Below are 19,645 nucleotides of genomic sequence, written 5' to 3'. Positions count from 1 at the left end.
GCTGCAAAACAGCACGAAGAGAAGCTGCAACTGCCTTCAAGTAAATCCACCTCATCAGCATTTTTCTCACTTCTGCTTTTTCTTTTCCCAAGTGTAACGCTATTAAAGAGTAAACATAGTTTTCACCTCCAAATATGTATTATAGTAATTAAACAAAATAACCAGGTTTTCATGCCTACCTTCTCATAGCTTTGCCATTTTAAAGGGCAAGGGAAAAGGCAGCAGAGCCCACCAAAGGCTCTGTTACAGTAGGGTTGCTAACTGCAATTTAACAGGTCACAAGTTTTGGTCAGTAAGGGCCATCCCTCAGCTGTGGGTGCTTACAGCACCTGGCAGAGCAAGGTCAACAATTCCTGCAAACTTCAAGTAAAGCAGCATGCATGACAGACACGTGAGATGGACATTGCAGCCACCCAGCCTCTTCAGCTTTGCAAAATGCCTGTTCCAGTCTTTATCATGAAGAAATCTGCCAGCTGTGGCTCAAAAGAGATGTAAAAAAATACAAACTACTGTCATCTGTTCAAGCCCATTGGCACTTTGAAACAATTGTTGTCAACTGTCTATATAGCACCAGAAATCTAACTCATGTCATAGTTTGGGATGCCTGAAGCAGACGTAGCCTTCAGGCAGGTAGCTCTGTTAGGTATCTCCACTGAAGCAAAATACATCCTGCTGCCTGGAAGTGCATCTTCTGCTCTCCCAACTACAGAGAGAAGGTTGTCCGCTGAATTTGGGCAAACTTGACCTAACTCTAACCTTGGGCCTTTAACCAACTTGCTGAAGTTGAAACCCTACCATAGACAAATTGTTAAAAAGAACTGGAACTTCATGAAAGAGCTAGCAAGAGAGGAGAAACAAAGTATCTTTCACCCTAAAAAAACCCTCCACACCTCACAGATACCAAATTGGGGCTTGGTGGCAGCCAGCCTCCAAGCAGCAAAGCTGGTTTGGTGCATCAGGAATAAATTCCATGGCACATCGTGAAAGGAGAATACTGCAAAGTGAAGTTGTAGCTAAAAATTGAATGAATCAGGTCTGCCATTAATAGATCTTGGCACAAAGACTGTAATGACTACGCTGCTCATTTTTCCACACCTTTTGATGTGAGGTGCTGCAGGTTGCATGCCACCGTATGTGTGGTTTTGCCTCAGTATTGGAAAATGCACCAGGTCCTGTAAGCATTCTCCACCCTTTCAGCAACATCTCCTGTAAAAACCCAGAAGCTAGTGTGTAATAAAATCCTGCTGCAGACAATGAAAATATGATTTTAATGCAAGCTAACGTGCCACCTTTTGATGTGGCAATAAAACTAAAGTGACTTAGTCCACACTGGGACAATTCCAAGTGAGCTAACACGCAATACATCCTCTTTCATTATGTGGATGCCTCCTTAGGGGTGACGAGTGTAAAAGAGAAGAATTTTTAGGCTTCTAGAAATACACAACTGCTAAGCAGTATTTATGCTAGGATCTGGTAAGTCCTTTTAGATTATCTAGTGGTTTTGATTTTTTTTTGCCAATTACCACTTCTAGATATGTTCCAGAGGTGTGAACCCCATTGGAAAGGTAGGAATTACAGGGCCTTCCTTACAAGTTTACACAGCTGAGGTTGCTTTTCTTAGTTATTCTTTTATAGATCTCTTTGAAGGAGCCCAGAATCTACTAGGGATATATAAAGCACAGATCAAAAGCCATGAGGATCAGTCCATTTACCTAGTGTGCTTAATACTGCTCTTCTCCCAGAGCTTCTGAATCCACCTGGTTATTCCCAAGGAAGGGAGCAGTATTTCATTATAAACATTTGTACACAGCTCCACTGTGATCCAAGCACAAAATAACACAGATTATCGCTCCCCATATTCCTACTTCATTGCAGTAAATATTTTACTACAGTCACTCACTTGTGCTCCTAGGCTTTGTCCTTTTGAGTCACAGCCATGTTGTCACAGCTATTCTATAACCCAGTTAAGGAAAAGGCCTTCTCCAGGACTCTTGTGTGGATGAACTTCATTGTTTTTAAGAGGAGTTTTAAGCTTATTTATGGCAGAATGGCTCCAGCTACATAGTCTAAGCAAAGCACCGTTAAATCTTTACACCACTTCCTGAAGAAGAATCCTTTAGCTGGAAGTTGCACCCTTCCCAAACTATAGTTTTGGGGTTGTTTTTTTTTTTCTGTTGAACAACATGGGATAAGTTGAAACTCTGAAGTTTCAAAACCCTTATTTTCTATCTGAACCTATAACATGCCACTGCTTTCCTGCTTGTTTCATCTCAGAGGCTTTTTCAAGCAAGGCATGATCCAGTTTAATATGCATTAATGAATATTTTTAAGATCTTACTAGATTAACTTCTTTTAGTTTGGTGTGTCGTCCCCCCCCCCAATCTGGAGTGGAAAGAGCCCATATTACAGTTATTAAGAACCTGTGAGGTAACATAACAGAGTAAACCTTTTAGTCATAAGCATGTGAATATGTCTTTCTAAGGTCAATACCAGCAAGAGAAAGCATAGGCAACAACCAGCTATTGATAAGCAGCCTGTATGACAATCAAGTCAGCTTAAGACAACCAATATTAAGAGTTATAATAGAGGAAGAAAACTCAAGCAGAGAACAAGTTAACAGTTCCCTTACAATCTGCAGGGTCAGATCTACAACGATATAGCATGATACAAGGATTTCCTCTGTGACTTCATTTTTTCAAGGCACACTTTTAAGGGGGGGCAGAGAGAGACTTACTGACCTTTTAAACCTGCTTTCAGAAGTAGATGCCATCACTTCCCAGCAGTCATAAAGCAAACCAACAGACTGCGTCCGCCTAGCTCTTGTTAGTAGCCTCTTTCTTTCTTCTTAAGATGATGTACATTTCTCAGCAGTAAGAAGCTTGGAATATCTTGCCCTGAAAGCCCTCTAATGCAGGAGACACTTTATCCATGTCCTGTCAGAAAACCATATCCTGTCCTGGACATGAACATTTAAACTCCCACTTCTGACGCACCAAGGGTGAAACACCTTTAAAGTACAAACCTTACGGTTGAACTCCTGAACGAAGCCCACAGTCATGCCCCAGTAAGGACAGCACCTCTGCAGTAAAAAGAAGCACCTGTAACTAATAGCCAAGCATTGAATCTATCTTCACCTACCCCTGTGTTGAATCTCCTGTTTTCAGCTCAAAGAAATAACAAGATGCACCTTCCTCATGTTTTCCAGCATCACTTCACCACTGGGCTGTAAACGTGACACCTTTTGGACCAGAAAATAAGTGTAGGTAGAAAAAAAGAAGGAATCTCAGGTCACAGAAAAGAGCCACATAGAACACAAGTAGGACAATAATACAGTATTTTTAAAAAACAAACCAGATTAATTTATGCTCACCATGACCTCCAAGGATGGACAGCATGTTAGGAGAACCCCCTTTCCCCTGCTGCTGCCAGGAGAAGTAGGCAGGTGGCTGCAGGGGAAGGCCCTCTTCTCCCTGGCTCAGCCCCTGACTTGGGGTCCATGCGGTTCCTCGTTCAGGTGACTCACATCACCAGGTCAAACCTACAGCTGCTGAGCCCTGGGCTTTCCCTCTGAAGCATGCAAAGTGGAAGAGCTGATGCTCCAGCTTCCAAGCACTGCAACAAACATGTTTTCAACACTTGGGGACCAAGGCTTATGATCCTCCATAGCCCTGATCTTGGCTATGTTTAGGGCACATCAGATGATGTGCAGGAAATAATACCCCATACCAAACTGCCCACCATTAGTAGATATATCTTTACCAAATATCTGCTAACTCAGCTGTTTAATGGCTTGTCATGAGCCACAGAAACCAAACACCTCTCTCTCCTCCCCTTTTAATAGAAGACACATCCATCTCTTTTCCCTCAGTCTCACATCACAGACAGAAGAACTAGAGCTGCAATTCACTCCTGGGAGTAGACAAGGGGATACCTCTGCCCATGTCAGTCCCCCCTTTCTTAATAATGATCTCATCTTCTTTATTCACCTAGCAAAAATTGACAGCCATTGGCCATTACCCACATACCCCCAAAAGCCTGAGGCCTCCCTTCTCTTTCTCACCTCTCTTTGCCTCTACTAATTCTCTGTAGAGCCCTGTTTCAGGGAATTTGTGATTCTTTTAGCACTCAGGCTGATTTTTGGGCATAAATACATCTCTCATTATATTGCCTGACTAGGCCATCTTGTTTGGACACAACAAGGCTGCACTTCAGGAGAAAGTATAGACTTACGGCACAGTCCACATCTGCAAGTTGAGATCTGAAGTCTGCTCGTGGCCAATAACCTAGTTTTGTTGCTCTTATCTGGGTTTTATTTTTTGGCTATTATTCTTTTTCTCCTTAGCTTGCCCATTAAATTACAATATAGTTATCTGTTTAAGGTATTTGCATGTTTAACTATCAATCTGTCCAGAAAACTTCAGAACAACTCCAGAGACTTTAATTTCTGAAATATTAGTTACACAGCTGGAGCGCCAGGAGAGTATTTTCATGAAGAAAAAGGCTGGCTGAGAAACAAAACTTTTTACTCATCCTGTTAAGTCTCAGTTTGGTCCCATTTATTCTAAGACTCATCTATCGTGATCACATCATGCACTGCCACAGCATCACCGGTCTGTTCTTTTGATTAGTCATTTCTATGTGTGTCAAAAGGCCTGAACTCCACTTGCAAATATCACTGAATAACGGAGGTGACAACATTTTGTGGTTGTGAACATGCACCAAAAGAATTCAATGTGACAAAGAAAACAGATACTGAATGACTCAATGAGGAAACAGAGTGCTTCTATCAGTGTTAAGTGTCAGAGAACAATAATTAGTGTGCTAGCTTCATCAGAGATTTACAAGAATTTATATAAACAGGAAAACTAGAATGTAAAGCGAGAAGCTAAGTCAATATGGTTATATTGAAGCGACCCTTTATATGAACATTTTTGGCATTGGCATGGATAAGTTTTAAGAAAAACAAACCACAAGTTCATGATGTTTTGGGAAGTATCCAACCTAAATTAAGAAAAGCTGCATTAAGTATGAAATAAGCACCCCCAAGAGGAACATTATCAGTATAGTTATGTTAGGTTATCTGTATGGATACAATTATACAAGCATAATTGGTCAAACTTTCTCCTGCAGAATACTGTACAGCTCTCAGCACAGACTGTCTGTTTCGATAAATGTATGTGTCACAAATGAAAAGGAAAAGTTTTACTCAGTGCTTCCTCTGGTAAGATGGATGCTTTGCTGCACAAATTCTGTTTCACCACTGTCAGTTAGAGAGATCATTTTGTCATGCAATTTGTTTGGTGGATGAGAATCAAGTCAGGGACTACTTACAACTCAACCCATATAAGTCCACGGGGCCCAGCAGCCTGCATCCAATGGGCTGAGAGAGCTGTCTGATGTCCTTGCAAGGCCCCTCTCCATCATCTTTGGAAAACCAAGGATCTCTGATGAGTGCAGGAAAAAAAAAAATAAAATATATTCACACACATTTTCAGAAAAAGCCAAAAGAACAACCCAGAGGAGATCAGTTTATTTCTGATTTTATTTAAATGGAATTTACCATATTTCAGCTTGCACCCATTGCCTTTTGTCCTTTCACTGGGCACCACTAGAGAAGAGTTTGGCCCTGTCTTCTTTACTGTCCCCATCAGGTATTGATACACATTGACAATATGCCCCTGAGCCTTTTCTTTTCCACCCTAAACAATCCCAACTCTCAGCCTCTCCCCATTATCTCAGTCTTCAATCCTATTATCATCTCCCTGGCCTCTTGCTGCATACACTCCAATATGTCCATGTCTCTCTTGTGCTGTGAAGCTCAGCACTGGACACAGCATGCAGATGTGTCTTGCCAGCACTGGGCAGAGGGGAAGGATCACTTCCCTCCACTTGCTGGCAATGCTCTGCCTGATGCAGCCCAAGAAACTTTTAGTTTTTGAGGCCACAAGGGTGCACTGCTGGTTCATGGTCAACTTGGTGTCCACCCAGGACCCTCAGAGCCTTTTCTGCCAAGGTGCTTTCCAACCATTTGACCCCCAGGCATGAGACTCCACATTTCCCCTTGTTGAACTTCATGAGGTTCCCATCAGCCCATTTCTCCAGTCTGCCAAGGTCCTTACCTTTAAGGTGATTGAGAACAGCTTCATAAGGACATGAGCCAGTTCCTTTGCCAGTCATGGATGGGTCCCATATATCTGTTCATACCCCATCTCTAAGCATTTCTTAACTTGATCCTTCCCAACCAAGGGTTGATCTTCCTTGCTCTAGCCTTTTCCACTGGTCACAGGGGCCTGCAATTCCCAAAGGCTGATCTTATCAGTAGAGACCAAAGCAAAGAAGACACGGAGTACCTCAGCCTTCTCCATGTCCTTTGTCATGAGGACTCCTGCCTCATTTTTCAGCAGCAGGCCTACATTTTCTTTAATTTTCCTTTTGCAGTTGATATACCTCTGGAAGGCCTGTTGTCCTCTACATCCCTTGCCAGGTTCAACTGCAGATGACTTGGCCTTGTCCTTCCTAACCCCACCCCTGGACATTTGCGTGGAATCTCTATGTCCCTCACAGGTTACCTGTCCCTTCTTCCACCTCTTGACCACAACAGCCACCTTCCATACAGATTTTTCATGGTGGTGCACGGCAGGAGGATGAAACACAATGGGTATGTGTTGAAACAAGAGAGGTTCAGCCTAGAAGAGGAAAAACCTTTCCCCCACCCCATGCACACTTTAAGTGGCAACATGTTTTTATCTGTCCTGTTTACCTACGGCACTTCTGCACGTTGATCAGGACACATAGCTGTTGGCAGTGATGTAAAACACTACTTACACCATGCGTTGTCACTTGATCAGCAATGCAAACTGATTCCCAGAGGAACTTCTGTACTAGAGCAAGCATTTTGAGATACACAGTACTTGTACCTACCACACCTGAACTGGATTTTGACCAACCTATAACATAAAAAGAACAGACTGACAATTGTTAATAGGCCATTTTTTATTGAGAGTTAAGATCATGTCTCCCCATGGTGCGCAGAACGCACTGTGAAAACAAAATACAGAAGATCGCTTTAGTAAATACACACTGGTTAAGCAATGCTACTTTTTGGCAAAGTGCTGTATTTTGTCGGTTTTCAGCTTGTGTTAAACTATTAAAAATAAGAGCCAGACATTCTTCCATATCAAAAGGACTGCTACAAATAGAGAAATGGCTCTGGAAAGAAGCTGCCATATATGCATAGACTGATTTACAGTATTAATCCTAAATGAAATGTCCCTTTTCAATCTTCAAGTTTGCTGTGTAGAAGGCACAGTTTAAAATGCAAATCTGTCTATTGACCAATACATATGAAAATACGGTTTCAGCAAGATTCATGAATATCAATCAGTATGAGACAGTGCAAGGCCTCCACTTTTACAAGAAAAAAACCACACACTTTAATACAATTCAAAAACCATATAAAAAGCCACACCGCTCACTATTAAAACAGAAAACCAAAACAAATCTAATTGCCCAATTGCTCCAGGCACAAAACAGGGCTAGACCAACATAAATACATAAAACAAATTAATAAAAAGCCATTGATGCAGTACTATCTCACACAATAATATGGTTTCCAATATTACAAATTGAGAAGCACAGCTTTGTGCAACAAAACAGTTTATATCCTGAAAGATATAGGTTTTCATCACCAGAAAGTCATCTAGTAATGTAGTATAAAAAGATCAGTATCTCCCAATTCTAGGAGCAGTCTAAAGTTGCATTCACTTGCCTACTGAGAAGAACGGACCAAGGCTCTCATCATAATGCCTGGGAGCCTTATACTCTCCACTCCATCTCCCCGTTAAGAGTTAAAGGATTACTTGCTCCTTCCAACATGGGGAGGTGGAGACTCCATCTTCCTTCATTTCACTTTAAGAAAATTAAAGCTGAAGGAAAGAAGTTACTTTTATATGAAGAAAAATACAGGAAAGGAAAGAATTTTCCTGAGCTAGAAAGTTGGCAGTGAGGAGAAAGAAGTTTAAGCCAGGCAAAAAGTTGGAGTGATAAAGGTAGATAATCTGAGGCAAGTAAGAGTATTCATGAACAGACAAGAGACTGGTGAAACTACAGCTATTTGCAGATAAACCAGAGTATTTGGACCACAAGAGAATTGTATGGACATGGGCCTGTACTGCTGAAGAGAGTAGTAACAAAACCTCTGTTTTGGAAACTCATGATGTGACCATTTGTGTTTTCTTTCACTGTCCATGTGAATTCAATGTGTCTTAAAAAACCCCAAACAAACTAGTGTATCCAGGAAAGCACCACTTGCTTTTATACATTTAACTATTTATCAACATCCCTTTGCAACAATCCTAACTAATCCCAGTGAAGCAGCACAAAAACGTCTGCAGTAAAGCAGAGGTTGTAAATGCTATTTCCTGTATACTAAATACATTCCGCAACGATTCCAGCTGCAGAATGTGCAACAGTATCACTACGTCAAGGTCAATCCAAATTGTTGGGGTTCTGCTTCAGTGAAATGGAAGCATTTTGCCAAATTTAAAATACTTCATAGGTCTGGAATAATTCACATTATTGATCTTGCCTAATTTCAAAGACTCCTCACATGACACCTTATACTAACTTCTGTAATAAGGACTACTGGAAGACATAGTTCAATGTAATGTTAACACTTTAATGCCCTAGGCACTAAACACAAGGAAAAAAACAGTAAGTCACATTAAGCACCAACAGAAAGGGGGATAAGTTTACTTATACTTCCCCCCTTCTTTCGGTGCAGATTTCTGCTGCCTCACCTCCATAGCCATTTAATCTACTTCCCAGATTGAGCTATCAGGGTTTGGCAAGCCACGTGGCTGCTGTGTAATACATGCTCTTTGTTAACAGGTGAACTTGACATTTTTTTTCAGTGCCTGCCAACTTCCAAAATATCTTGCACAGTGTTCTTAAAAAAACCTACTTGTTAGTTTTGAATGGCTTTTCTTTCCTGTTGGCCCACAGAATTGCTATCCAGTCCTTCTGCCCCCAATGGGCCAGAAGAAAAACCAAGGCTGATCTTAATTTTTTTTTATACATCCTGCTATCACTGTTTAGTTCCATAAGACTGTTTCTCAGCATGCTCTTCTCCCTGCCACACACTGCCCTTCATTTCCAGTCACAATTAACTGAGACTTCATTTTCATACAAAGAAAGAGAGAACATTAGGAGAACTTCTGATAAAAATCTTCCTTCAAGCTACTTTTGAGCTACTCTCAATCTGTAAATACAATACAATCCAACAGCAATTAGCAGCTCAGAAATAGCTATCCATCAGCCTGACTTCTTTAAAGAGCAGTCAGCTACTGATGGGATTAGAAGAATGGTGAATCCACCATCTTTTTCCTTTAACTAGACTAGAGATTAAGTGAAATAGGGTAGGGGAAATAACACCTTTCAAAGACAGAAAGAGTTAGAGAAAAGGAGTAAGAACTCAAACTGTACCAAGTAAAACCCAGTTGAGCTCTCTGGGTTGTGCATCTGCATTTAACCCATAGGTCCACTTTTCCTTCCACTCCACTGAGGTACTACATCTGTAACACCAGCGCCATATCATACTGCAACAATATTGCAGGGGGGAACATTTAACCCTTTTCTGATACCCATTTAAGTACCCAACACACCTACACAGACTCTACTAACACAAGTAGGTACTAGGCAATTTAGATTAGATGTCCTTCTTGTAAGAGTTCAGCATAGCTCTATATAATACCCACTGGCAGCTATAGTATTTCCCTGTTAGAAAGTAATCATATATGCTGAATACAGACAGATAAACAAGCTGTCAAGTACTGGTCATTAAAGCATACGGCTAACCTCAAATTTTCTAACTCCACTTTGATTAATGCAAAATGCAACCGATTTCCATCTCAGTTAAGTTTCTTTAAAATACCAACTAAGAACCCATCTATACATCATAGTTTATAAAACAGCACACAAACTATTGTACTGATAGGCTTCCAAGACATTGATATTTATCATCAATGTTTAGGATTTGCTGCACGATGTTTGGAGATTTATGTATCATTTCAAATGAATGCAACACTAGTTATGATTGTGTTTGAGGGATTGACGATCAGCTTCAGATTGACCACACTTACCTACGCATGAAAACAAGAGCAAACTAAAAACCATTTAGACCATAGAATAAAACCACGAGAGCCATCAGTAATTGAACTGACGCTGGCAAGGCTGGTGAACAAACAGTCCGTTGTGCTTGATTTGCCGAGAGTGGCAATCCCTGGTAAGGTTTTGGCGACGGAGACTGTTTCTGTTGAGATAGTGTCTTTCATTATGTTCTTTTATCCAGTGGGTAGGACGAAAGCCCTTGTTTTTTTCCAGAAAAGTTGAACGACTAGCAAGAGCTGTGACGTAGCAGTGAACACGCTGTCCTGTTTCATTTCGGGCCTCCAGTCTAGAACCATAACAAGCAGATATCAGTCATTACTGAGTTGCATTGGAAAGATATGTGAACTATGGAGGGCAGGAAAACATGGACATCAACACCTAGCATTTCAAAAGGACACCCTTATTCTACTGGGCAGAGATTTGGGCTGAGGTGAGGTCAAGCCACTTTAGGAAAACCACCCTGGTAAGTAATGCGTAGTGCTGCTAACTCACTTGCAGAATGAGGGCACCACAATAACCTTTGGACTACTATTACGCTATTGCGCCCTTCCTTCCCCACCCCACCTCCCTAAGCCCAAGACGCAATATAGATCAGAAATACAAGGGCATGTGTGTCACACTGCTCCAGCTTTAGAAGACTTGGGAGTTATCTACTACGCAAAGTTTGTTTTAAAAATCTTCTTGAACATAGGTGTTTTAGCCTGAAAACAGAAGCACACTAATGAAAGTGTGCTTGGATTGCCAGCCACACAGGTAAATCCAAACAATGTTCATGCAGAGGAATGGGAAAGATAGACCAATTGTGACACACACAGGAAATTACTTAGAAGGATTTTTCCTCAACCAGACCTCTAGATTTCATGAGCAAAGAGTCAGCAGTTTTGGCAAACCCTTACTCCATCATGCACTAGTGAAAAAACAAACCAGCAGCCTATGCAAGCAGGGACTGACATATTGAAAAAGGACTTCCCTACTTGACAGAACAATCACTGGTGTTTCCTGAAACTTCCAGAGTAAAGCTAAAAATAGCCTGGCAGTTTTAAAAGCTAAACAAATCCCAAGTCTGAGTGCCACAGCTGGTGTGAGACCAGCAGCATCAGAGTTGCTTGCCTCCTCCCTCCCCACCCAGGACCCAACTACTAGCTGTCAACTCAGTGGTGCCCAGGAAAGATATCTGCAAAACCAGGCATAAGCAAGAAGTCTCCTGGAAGTGAGCACTAGCATGCCTCTAATAAAATCTCTTCTTGCATTTATTACATGCTGTCTCTGTAGATGTCAATCTGGTCTGCTGTGCCCACAGAACACCCTTGCAGCCTTGATCTTGAGGTCCTGCAGGTACCTGGCACAGAACTGAGCTCTTCTGCCCCCCCCCCCCCCCCCCCCCCCGCCACCACACACTGGAGCAAAGTACTCCCTGTCAGCAAGGGACTACTCCCTCCCCTCTACTTTTCTTTTAAATATCCAAATCCACTTGCTTTTAGCTCCTTGGCTAGCTTGAGATGACTGACTGAAGCCTACAGCCTCCAGAACAGTCATGTGTGACATGTTGTTTTTTCCCCTGTTCATTCACTGGATATTATCCCAAACCCAGTGCTTTAAATACAAAGCAAGAAATAAGTGAATAAAAGAGCACAAATCACAGTGCCTTGTAAACACTTTTTCTATGCAGATTATACCAGTTTAATTTGCATGAGTGTGCCTGCAAATATGGGGCTACTGTTTGCCATTGTTTACATATTGCCAAATATGGGGCAGTCCCTTGACATGTGCAGAAGTGCTGGAACTTCAAACAAAGGCTTTCTGGGGAAAGCTGTAAGGAGCTGGGAAGCCACACCACACTCTGTTACTAGAGCCTGTATTTCCTAAGCATGCCCTTGCTGCAAGTCATTAGCTAGTGAAGAGCATCAATGCTAATACAAAGTATTGCAGTTTGTTATGGAAAAATATGACTAACTTGAACAGGGGAAAGTTTATACAACATCCTTTTGCTTTGAAAGGAATTTAAAAGGAGCAAATAGATTTCCTCTGCAAAAGGAGAAAAACTGGTTTAACATTGATGGTTGAAGAGATTTAAGCTTTCGCCCCTTTTATCAAATACCCTTCCAGCACCAGTTTGCAAACCAACATTCTTCTACTTGCCATCTTAAAGTGAAACTGGGATAGCAGAGGTGGTTTGAATTAGCTAGAAGGCCACGTACTCTTCCAAAATGTAGCATTTTGGTATCTTAGTAGTTGCCTTTGGTAGTCTGGCACTAGCGAGCCCTGGACACTGAGAGAACAGGGCCGATGAGCCTCCCTCGGTGTTGTCAAAACATCATTTTAGAGGGGCTGTGCCTATAGCCAGACCGCTGCTACATATGTTTGCTGCTATGCCCCAGCATCTATTTTGCTAGAAAGCGTAAGTGTCCTGCTAGTTGCACTATAGAGCCAGACCTCACAAGAAATATTAAAGGCTTCAGACCCCATCCCAATTAATATTTAAGTAATTTTTCTGCACTTAGCATTTTGGCTTGTTAAAGCAGAAGTAGTTAGGCTTGATCGAGTAACATCATTTGGCACAAAGGTTAGTCTTAAAACCAGTATTGTTTTGGCAGACAAGGCTCTAGAGGAAGCAGTGTTGCTAGCAGCCTGATCAAACAAAAAGCACTGTCCCAAAACAGTAGTACTTACTGTGCCAGTGTGCCTTAAGCAGCTTTTCTTGGCCCTACAATGTTAAATGGCCAACCATTAAACCACTAGAGACTTCAAAACAGCTTTTGAAACTTACTGCATTATCAGTGTCATTGATTTTCCCAGTTTCTGGGAAATTCACCTCAGCTTCAGACTTAAGTCTACTCCCAGTTCTGCCACCCAAAATAATGCTTATAGAAAAGTCTAGATCCTCTGACAAAGCAACAGCACAGAATTAAGTGTGAAGAGATTCACACACCAGCTGAGGATCATCGCACGTTTAGCTTCCCAACACAGTAAAGCAGCTTAAATGTACAGTATAATATAACACAAGGTTCTTCTCCAGAGGACTTTATACCAGTAACCCTAGTTCACAAGTCACTGAGAAAAGTCAGAATCTTACTTTGCATGTTACTATCCACTATAATTGGCATTTTAGATAAACTGATCTACTGTCTTTCACTGCCTTACAGCCTACAGTTCTCTTGCAGATTCCTTCAGACCCTCATTTTAAAGGTGCTGTGCACTCCTACCTTCCCCCCAATTTAAGCTAGATCCTCAATGCTTAACACCACAAACTGCCCTCCCAAAATACTTATACAAATCCCCCATTCTCTAAGATTAATGGTATCAGCACTGTACTTCAATATTATACAGCAACATGTCATCTCAGTCATCCATTTCTTTGAACTAAGAACTTTAAATATGACAAGGAGGTGATCTGAAAAGACAATGGGCATCTACCTGCAGCAACTCTAGCACTACACTCAAATTTTTTTCCCCGTGTAACAAAGCTTACTATACTACGACGATTATTTTTTCCAATTGTTTCTAAGTGTAGGCACCAAATGGGAGGAAAAGTCAGTGTTTGTTGTTAACCAGGACTCACAAAACACCCAATTATTTCCAAATCAATGAATGCATGGGCAAATGTGGAGTCATGATGGCAAAACCACTCTATTTGTGTACATCTATGTATACCTGATTACATCTTGAATCCATTCAGAGGGCAACAAAGCTGGTAAAAGGGCTGGAAGGAGTGTCCTGTGAGGAGCAGTTAAGGACTTTGGGCTTGTCTAGTTTGGAGAAAAGGAGGCTGAGGGGCGACCTCATTGCTCTCTACAGCTTCCTGGGATGTGGAGAGGGAGGTGCTGATCTCTTCTCCCTGGGATCCAGTGATAGGACACATGGGAATGGTTCAAAGCTGCTCTAGGGGAGGTTCAGACTGGAGATGAGGATGCATTTCTTTACTGAGAGGGTGGTCAAACTCTGGAACAGGCTTCCTAGAGAGGTGGTCGATACCCCAAGCCTGTCCATGTTTAAGAGGCATTTGGACAATTCTCTTAAGAACATGCTTTAAGTTTTGGTCAGCCTTCAAGTGGTCAGACAGTTGGACTAGATGATCATTGTAGGTCCTTTCCAACTGGAACAATTCTAGTCTATTTTATCATATATCACTACACTCATATAGCTGTATGTACTGGGCAGTTACCACTAAAGCAGCAGTGCACACCAAACATGCACCTGCAATAATTCCACATGGGTGGATATTTAGGACACACACAAAAAAAAGAAACAGCACAACTTCTTACCTTGCTAAAAGTAGAAATTTGCAGCACAATTTCTACCTCGAGGGGAGTAAGTTTAATGGAATATTTCAGTTTGCTTTTATTCCACAAGCCACCTGTGGAAAAATTTAATCCTGTCCTAATCTATCACTAGGTTGAGGAACAAAAAAATACCAAAATAGACTTCCCTGTCAGGATAGTTAAAGTAGTTATTTTTTCATCTCATGAGGTGACTAAAAGGGTACTGACTAACAGTTATGAAAAATATACACAGCTATGGAGGGGGCAAAGTGCTTTCAAATCTACGTTATCAGCTATACAGTTAACTGCCACTGTTTCAGCAGAACTGGAGCATATTCTGTGAGGGACCAATTAGGCTCCATAAATATTCATTGCAGTGTCAAGGCAGCATACCCAACTGTTTCCTGACACGGTCAGCTTGTATAACATTTTTCTAAGCAGACAGGCAGGCAGCCCTGACCACCCTACCCACCTTGTGTAGTATTCATGCTTTATTCACTTGCTCTGAAATAAGCTGGAAAATTCAGTATTAAGTGTCTAAGCTAATCAAGCAGAAACCAGATATTTTCAGCAACAGAGCTCCTTGATAAGAGTAGTCAGACATACCTAGGACTACCTGGGCCATGAAACTCCTCATCTCCACATCCAGTCTCATTAAGGCTGTGACAGGTATTGTGGACAGCATACACAGACATGCTGGGATGCTCTATTAGGAGGTTCTCCATCGGACTGGTTTCCACTTTGATAGTGGTTAATCCACCTGCAGTAAAACATGGGGGCGGGGTGATAAACCAGCTCTCCTCCATGGGACACGACTCGAACTGGATGAAGCAAGACTCGCTGGCCTCCGGCAAGTGTTCCAAGGGAGACGGTAAACAAGAGAAGACAGGCGAGCCGTCCACGGCTGATGCTTCAGCGATGTCCACTTCTTCGGCGGAGCAACTAGTGCAAGTGTCTGCTGTAGGTGGCCATTAGTCAGTTGAGAGGAACCCATGGATGTTGGTGATTAAAGGAGGTCGAAAACAACAAGGTTGCACAGAGCCAGAAACAGGATATATATATAAAAAAACAACAAAGAAACAAATAAACCCCTATCAGCATGTACACAGATTTTTTTTTTTTTAAAGGCAAGAGGAGGGGAAGAGGGAGTTCCCTGACAAGCCATGCTAGACATGTAAAACAACAGTTATCAGTAAAGCAATACAATTGCATAATAAGTCAAACATTTTATCTGTACAAGTGGTTCTGTTGAAGCCTGTGTCAGGCTTATAAACCTGACATCATTTTTCTCATCAGTTTGCATAACATGTTTCAGTACATTTGTTTGGAAGACACCCTACGCTCTAATCCACACTGGTTTTGCTTAGGTAATGTTTCTCCTAAGCTACTGTTTCTAGGCAGAGCTTACGTTTGACAGAGATCTTACCTATAAAGTCAACCAGAATCCACTCGTCATCTTCTTTCTCACTGAACTCTGGTTCTTGGCTGGACAAGCTATCAATCTCTCCCATGAGCATGTTATTTAACCTCTGGAACATTACTAAGGCAGGAACAAGACTTTGGCTGGTAGGTCTTTATATCCAAGGTTCAAGGCACAGCTCACACTGTACTAGCAGAGTAGCATAGACTTGAGATTAAAGTGCATAGATGCTTTATCAGCTTAGGTACGGGACATGCAGAGGCATGACTGGTAAACAGATTATGTGAAACCTGCAAAAAATGATGACAAGGGTCTTAATGACAAAGCAATCTGTAACATCCCCAGGGAATAAATTACAAACCCTCTTGTTAGTGCAGTCTGAGGTACCAGTGAACATTTTTTTCCCCTAAGATGAGAGGCAGCTTCACCAGCATTCACTGTTCCCTCCCAGCTAGATACACACAGAAGAAGCCTAGGTTTCTCCTCAGAGCTCACCAACTTCCTCCTAGAACCTCCTCCCCGTGCAAAGGTCTGTTCAGCTGTCAGTCCCCACCTTCTCCTATGGGAGGAGAGGACTTTTGCACAGAAGTCTTGTGCCTAGGCTCACCAGGGTGCTCCCCCAGCTCCCTATCTCTCATCCCATCACACACAGTTCGGGGCCACCACCTACAAGTTAAGACAGTAGGAAGGTACATCCCCTCTTCAGGTTCAAAGTGCACCACGTAGCTACCAGTGAGAATAATTTTCACAGCAAGTGCCCAACCAGCAGTGAATGGTAAGTCTAAGTAACACGGAAGAGTAACTCGTATACTTAATTAAAACCAATGTTTATTTCTCAGTACACTTCCCTAAATCTACATGTAATTAGTCACCATAAGCCTGAACTCCACATTTGGCAGTTAAGATGAAAAAATCCCATGACTACTGAGAAACTGAACGTTCAACCACCTCAGATCAGCATGCTTACAGTCTTTGAGTGTTTATGTATGAGCCAATAAATAGAAGCCATTAAAGTAGCCAAATAAGTAAAGACTATATGTGAAAAATATTCACCAATGTAACTACAAGTTAATTTCACCATAGTAATATTTGAACTATCACGGCCTGTCAGAATTATTACAGATTAAATATCTGTTTATTAATTAAATAGAGAAGAAGATACGCATGTAAGAACATATGAATGTCTGCATTCAGAAAGGAGTAAGACACACTACATCAGGCAAACCCAGCCATTAAAAGAAGATGCAACCCATAAAGAATATTATTTAAGGCCAGTATACCCTGCTTCACCCTACAACTCTTGGGCCACACTAGAGGGTTATTTTGGACTCCTACATCATCTTACCCCAGGACACCAGACCCCATCACCTACTTGTTCAATGCAAGGACAAGCACCTGCTCTGTACAGTACTGCTTCTACAAACATTTAGGCAGCTACTTCCTTATTCAGATAGCACAAAAAGATAGGATTAGAATTTAAAGTAGTCTTCTGAAGCAATATGAAAAGGTACAGTGTAACTCCCAAAGTTATGCATTCTAGTTCTTCGACAGAAACCATCAGCTGCAGGAAAATACAAGACTAGGAACAACTGGCTCAGCTGCAGTAGTGATAAAAGGCCATTTTTTAGGACCACACTTGAAAATGAAACATCTGGGGTCTCTTTAAGAGAGCTAGAAAAATGATCAGAAAACTAAAGAAAAATGCTAAAATTTAAGAAATGGAAAGGCTTAACAGAGGGAAGGAAAAAATGATAACAGTAGTCAGTTACATGAAGAAAGAGACAAACATTTATTTCCTTCTACATTCACAGCAAGCAGAAGTGGCTTTTAACTGCAGTAAAGTTCATTTTTCAGTGGTTACCAGCAGGAAACGCTTTTAACCATTAAGGTTGCTAAGCCGTGGATGGGTTACCTAAGGAAACACCAAATACCCACAGTGTTCCTAAGCATCTTACTGAGAAGGTTTGAGTGCTCCAATTCTAGACAGAGCTTGCTACAGATGAGGAAGTGGACTCTGAAGCCTGTAGCTTTCCAGTTATCTTCCACATCCATCCCTAACCCTCCTCTGACACAAGGCCTAGGAACAAAAGAGCTTGTTTTTTCTCTAGGTTAACTAGCAAGCCATAGCGTAACTACCCATCAGTGCTGGCTTTCCCCATACTCCCACTGCCACACACGTGTTGCCTCTTTCCCAGATCTAGACTGGAAGTACCTTCAGGCAAGGGCTGGTTTTTTGTCCTGCGTGTGGAACAGAGCAAGACGAGAGCTCACACTCCTATATTAAGTCTCCACAGGCATCACAGCAACATCAAATAATTAACTTCTAACAAGGAAAAGGGAGTTGACTGTTCCTGAGAATATAAGCTAAGCAAACTACAGCTTTTGACCCATAAATGTCTTTCTGCAGATCAAAAGCAGGTTGTCCCATTTTACCCCTTCCCCCATCCCAAGGAGGATCCAAAAAAAATAAATCTGAATCTTTAGAAACTGGTTGATGTTTTGATATCCTTTTGGACAAGTGCCTTTAGAAATGCCACACTTGCATGCTATTGTATAAATCAGATGGGGACCAAGAGGTGACACTGTTATCAAGGGCCATCGTTAGGGGAGGCAAACAGGACAGAGGCTGAAGGAGAGGTACACCAGTCCTTCAACAGGAACTATCAGCTGCAAGAAAAGACAAGACTAGGAACAACTGACTCAGCTACAGCAGCGATAAAAGGCTGATACAGATAACACACCCAATATACGTCAACAATATTGTATTGCTGCATAATAAAAGTATTTTTTCTTTTTTTTCCTCTTTCTGTCTTAGCAGAGGAGATGGGATGTACACTAAACAAGAAAACCTGAAAAAAAAAACCCAGCCACTCCTCCCAAATCGTTTCTGCAGTTCTGTTAGCGCTTGGCTGCTGATCTTCCCGTGCCCGCAGCTCTCAGCCTTTTAATTGCCACCAGGAGGCTCCAAAAAGCCGCTTTCAGCGGAGCCGGCGGGTGACCCGGCAGAGCCCGCAGCAGCTGCGCACCTTCCCGGCTGCGCTCCGGAGCCCAGCCCCGCCACTGGGGAGGGGGGGCAGGGAGTGAAAAGGACACGACTACCGGCTGCTCGACAGCCGGGAAAACAGCAAAACCCTCCCGGCCGCGGTGTTTTCCGAGGAGAGAGAAGCCGGGATGGATTCACGGGGAGACGAAAGCTCCGATGCTGCTTTTCACCGCCTCTCCCGGACCACAGGATACCATTACACCCCCACCGTGCATGAAGGGGGAACACCGGCAGCGTGCTCGGTCCCAGCGCCGCTAAACAAACTCACCCGAACCGTGTTGCTCCCAGCTCCACGGCTGTACCGACTCCGCGCTCCGCGGAGCCCTTTGTTGTTATAGCCGCGGCGCGCAGCTGACGGCCCGGCCGCCCCGGCCCCGCCCCTCCCTTCCCCTCCGCCAATGGGCGCCGCCGTCGACTGTCGCTAACGCACGTGACGGGCGGGCAGGGACGCGGGGGGGGGGAGCGAGGGGGCGGGGCGGGGCCGAACGGCCCCGCCCCGCCCCCTCGCTCCCCCCCCCCCCGCGCGTTACCAGAGCCGGTGGCTACGGATAAATTTGCTAATTTGGTGGAAATAAAGTGCTGAAAGCACCGAGGGAGGAGGGGAAATTCCGTTAAAGGTGGTAGTGACCTGATTAAATATGTACAATCTTGATCTATAGAGTGGTTTGGGTCGAGAGGGTTCTTCAAAGATCATCTAGCTCCAACCCCCCTGCCATGGGCAGGGACACCCTCCACCAGACCAGGTTGCCCAAAGCT

At 42.7% G+C, this 19,645-nt stretch overlaps 1 protein-coding gene across 6 annotated transcripts; it reads right to left on the bottom strand.

The window, feature by feature from the left end:
• Positions 1–6,975: 6,975 nt before the first annotated feature.
• TP53INP1 (tumor protein p53 inducible nuclear protein 1) lies at positions 6,976–19,265 on the bottom strand. Of its 6 annotated transcripts, none has more exons than XM_054816434.1 (5): positions 19,158–19,265; positions 15,853–16,136; positions 15,033–15,384; positions 12,838–12,871; positions 6,976–10,453 (listed from the first exon to the last, which is right to left on the bottom strand). In XM_054816434.1, the coding sequence occupies exons 2-5, from the start codon at positions 15,962–15,964 to the stop codon at positions 10,436–10,438; spliced, it is 516 nt and encodes a 171-aa protein (XP_054672409.1). In that variant the 5' UTR covers positions 15,965–16,136; positions 19,158–19,265; the 3' UTR covers positions 6,976–10,435. The 6 variants fall into 6 exon arrangements, with proteins under 6 accessions (XP_054672409.1, XP_054672411.1, XP_054672407.1 ...); XM_054816436.1 differs by having other exon boundaries at positions 15,033–15,381; positions 19,158–19,237; XM_054816432.1 differs by lacking the exon at positions 12,838–12,871 and having other exon boundaries at positions 19,158–19,262.
• Positions 19,266–19,645: the final 380 nt, after the last annotated feature.

This window comes from Grus americana, chromosome 2 (assembly GCF_028858705.1).
Source record: "Grus americana isolate bGruAme1 chromosome 2, bGruAme1.mat, whole genome shotgun sequence".
Taxonomy (NCBI): Eukaryota; Metazoa; Chordata; class Aves; order Gruiformes; family Gruidae; genus Grus; species Grus americana.
This window is presented reverse-complemented; position numbering and strand designations above follow the sequence as displayed.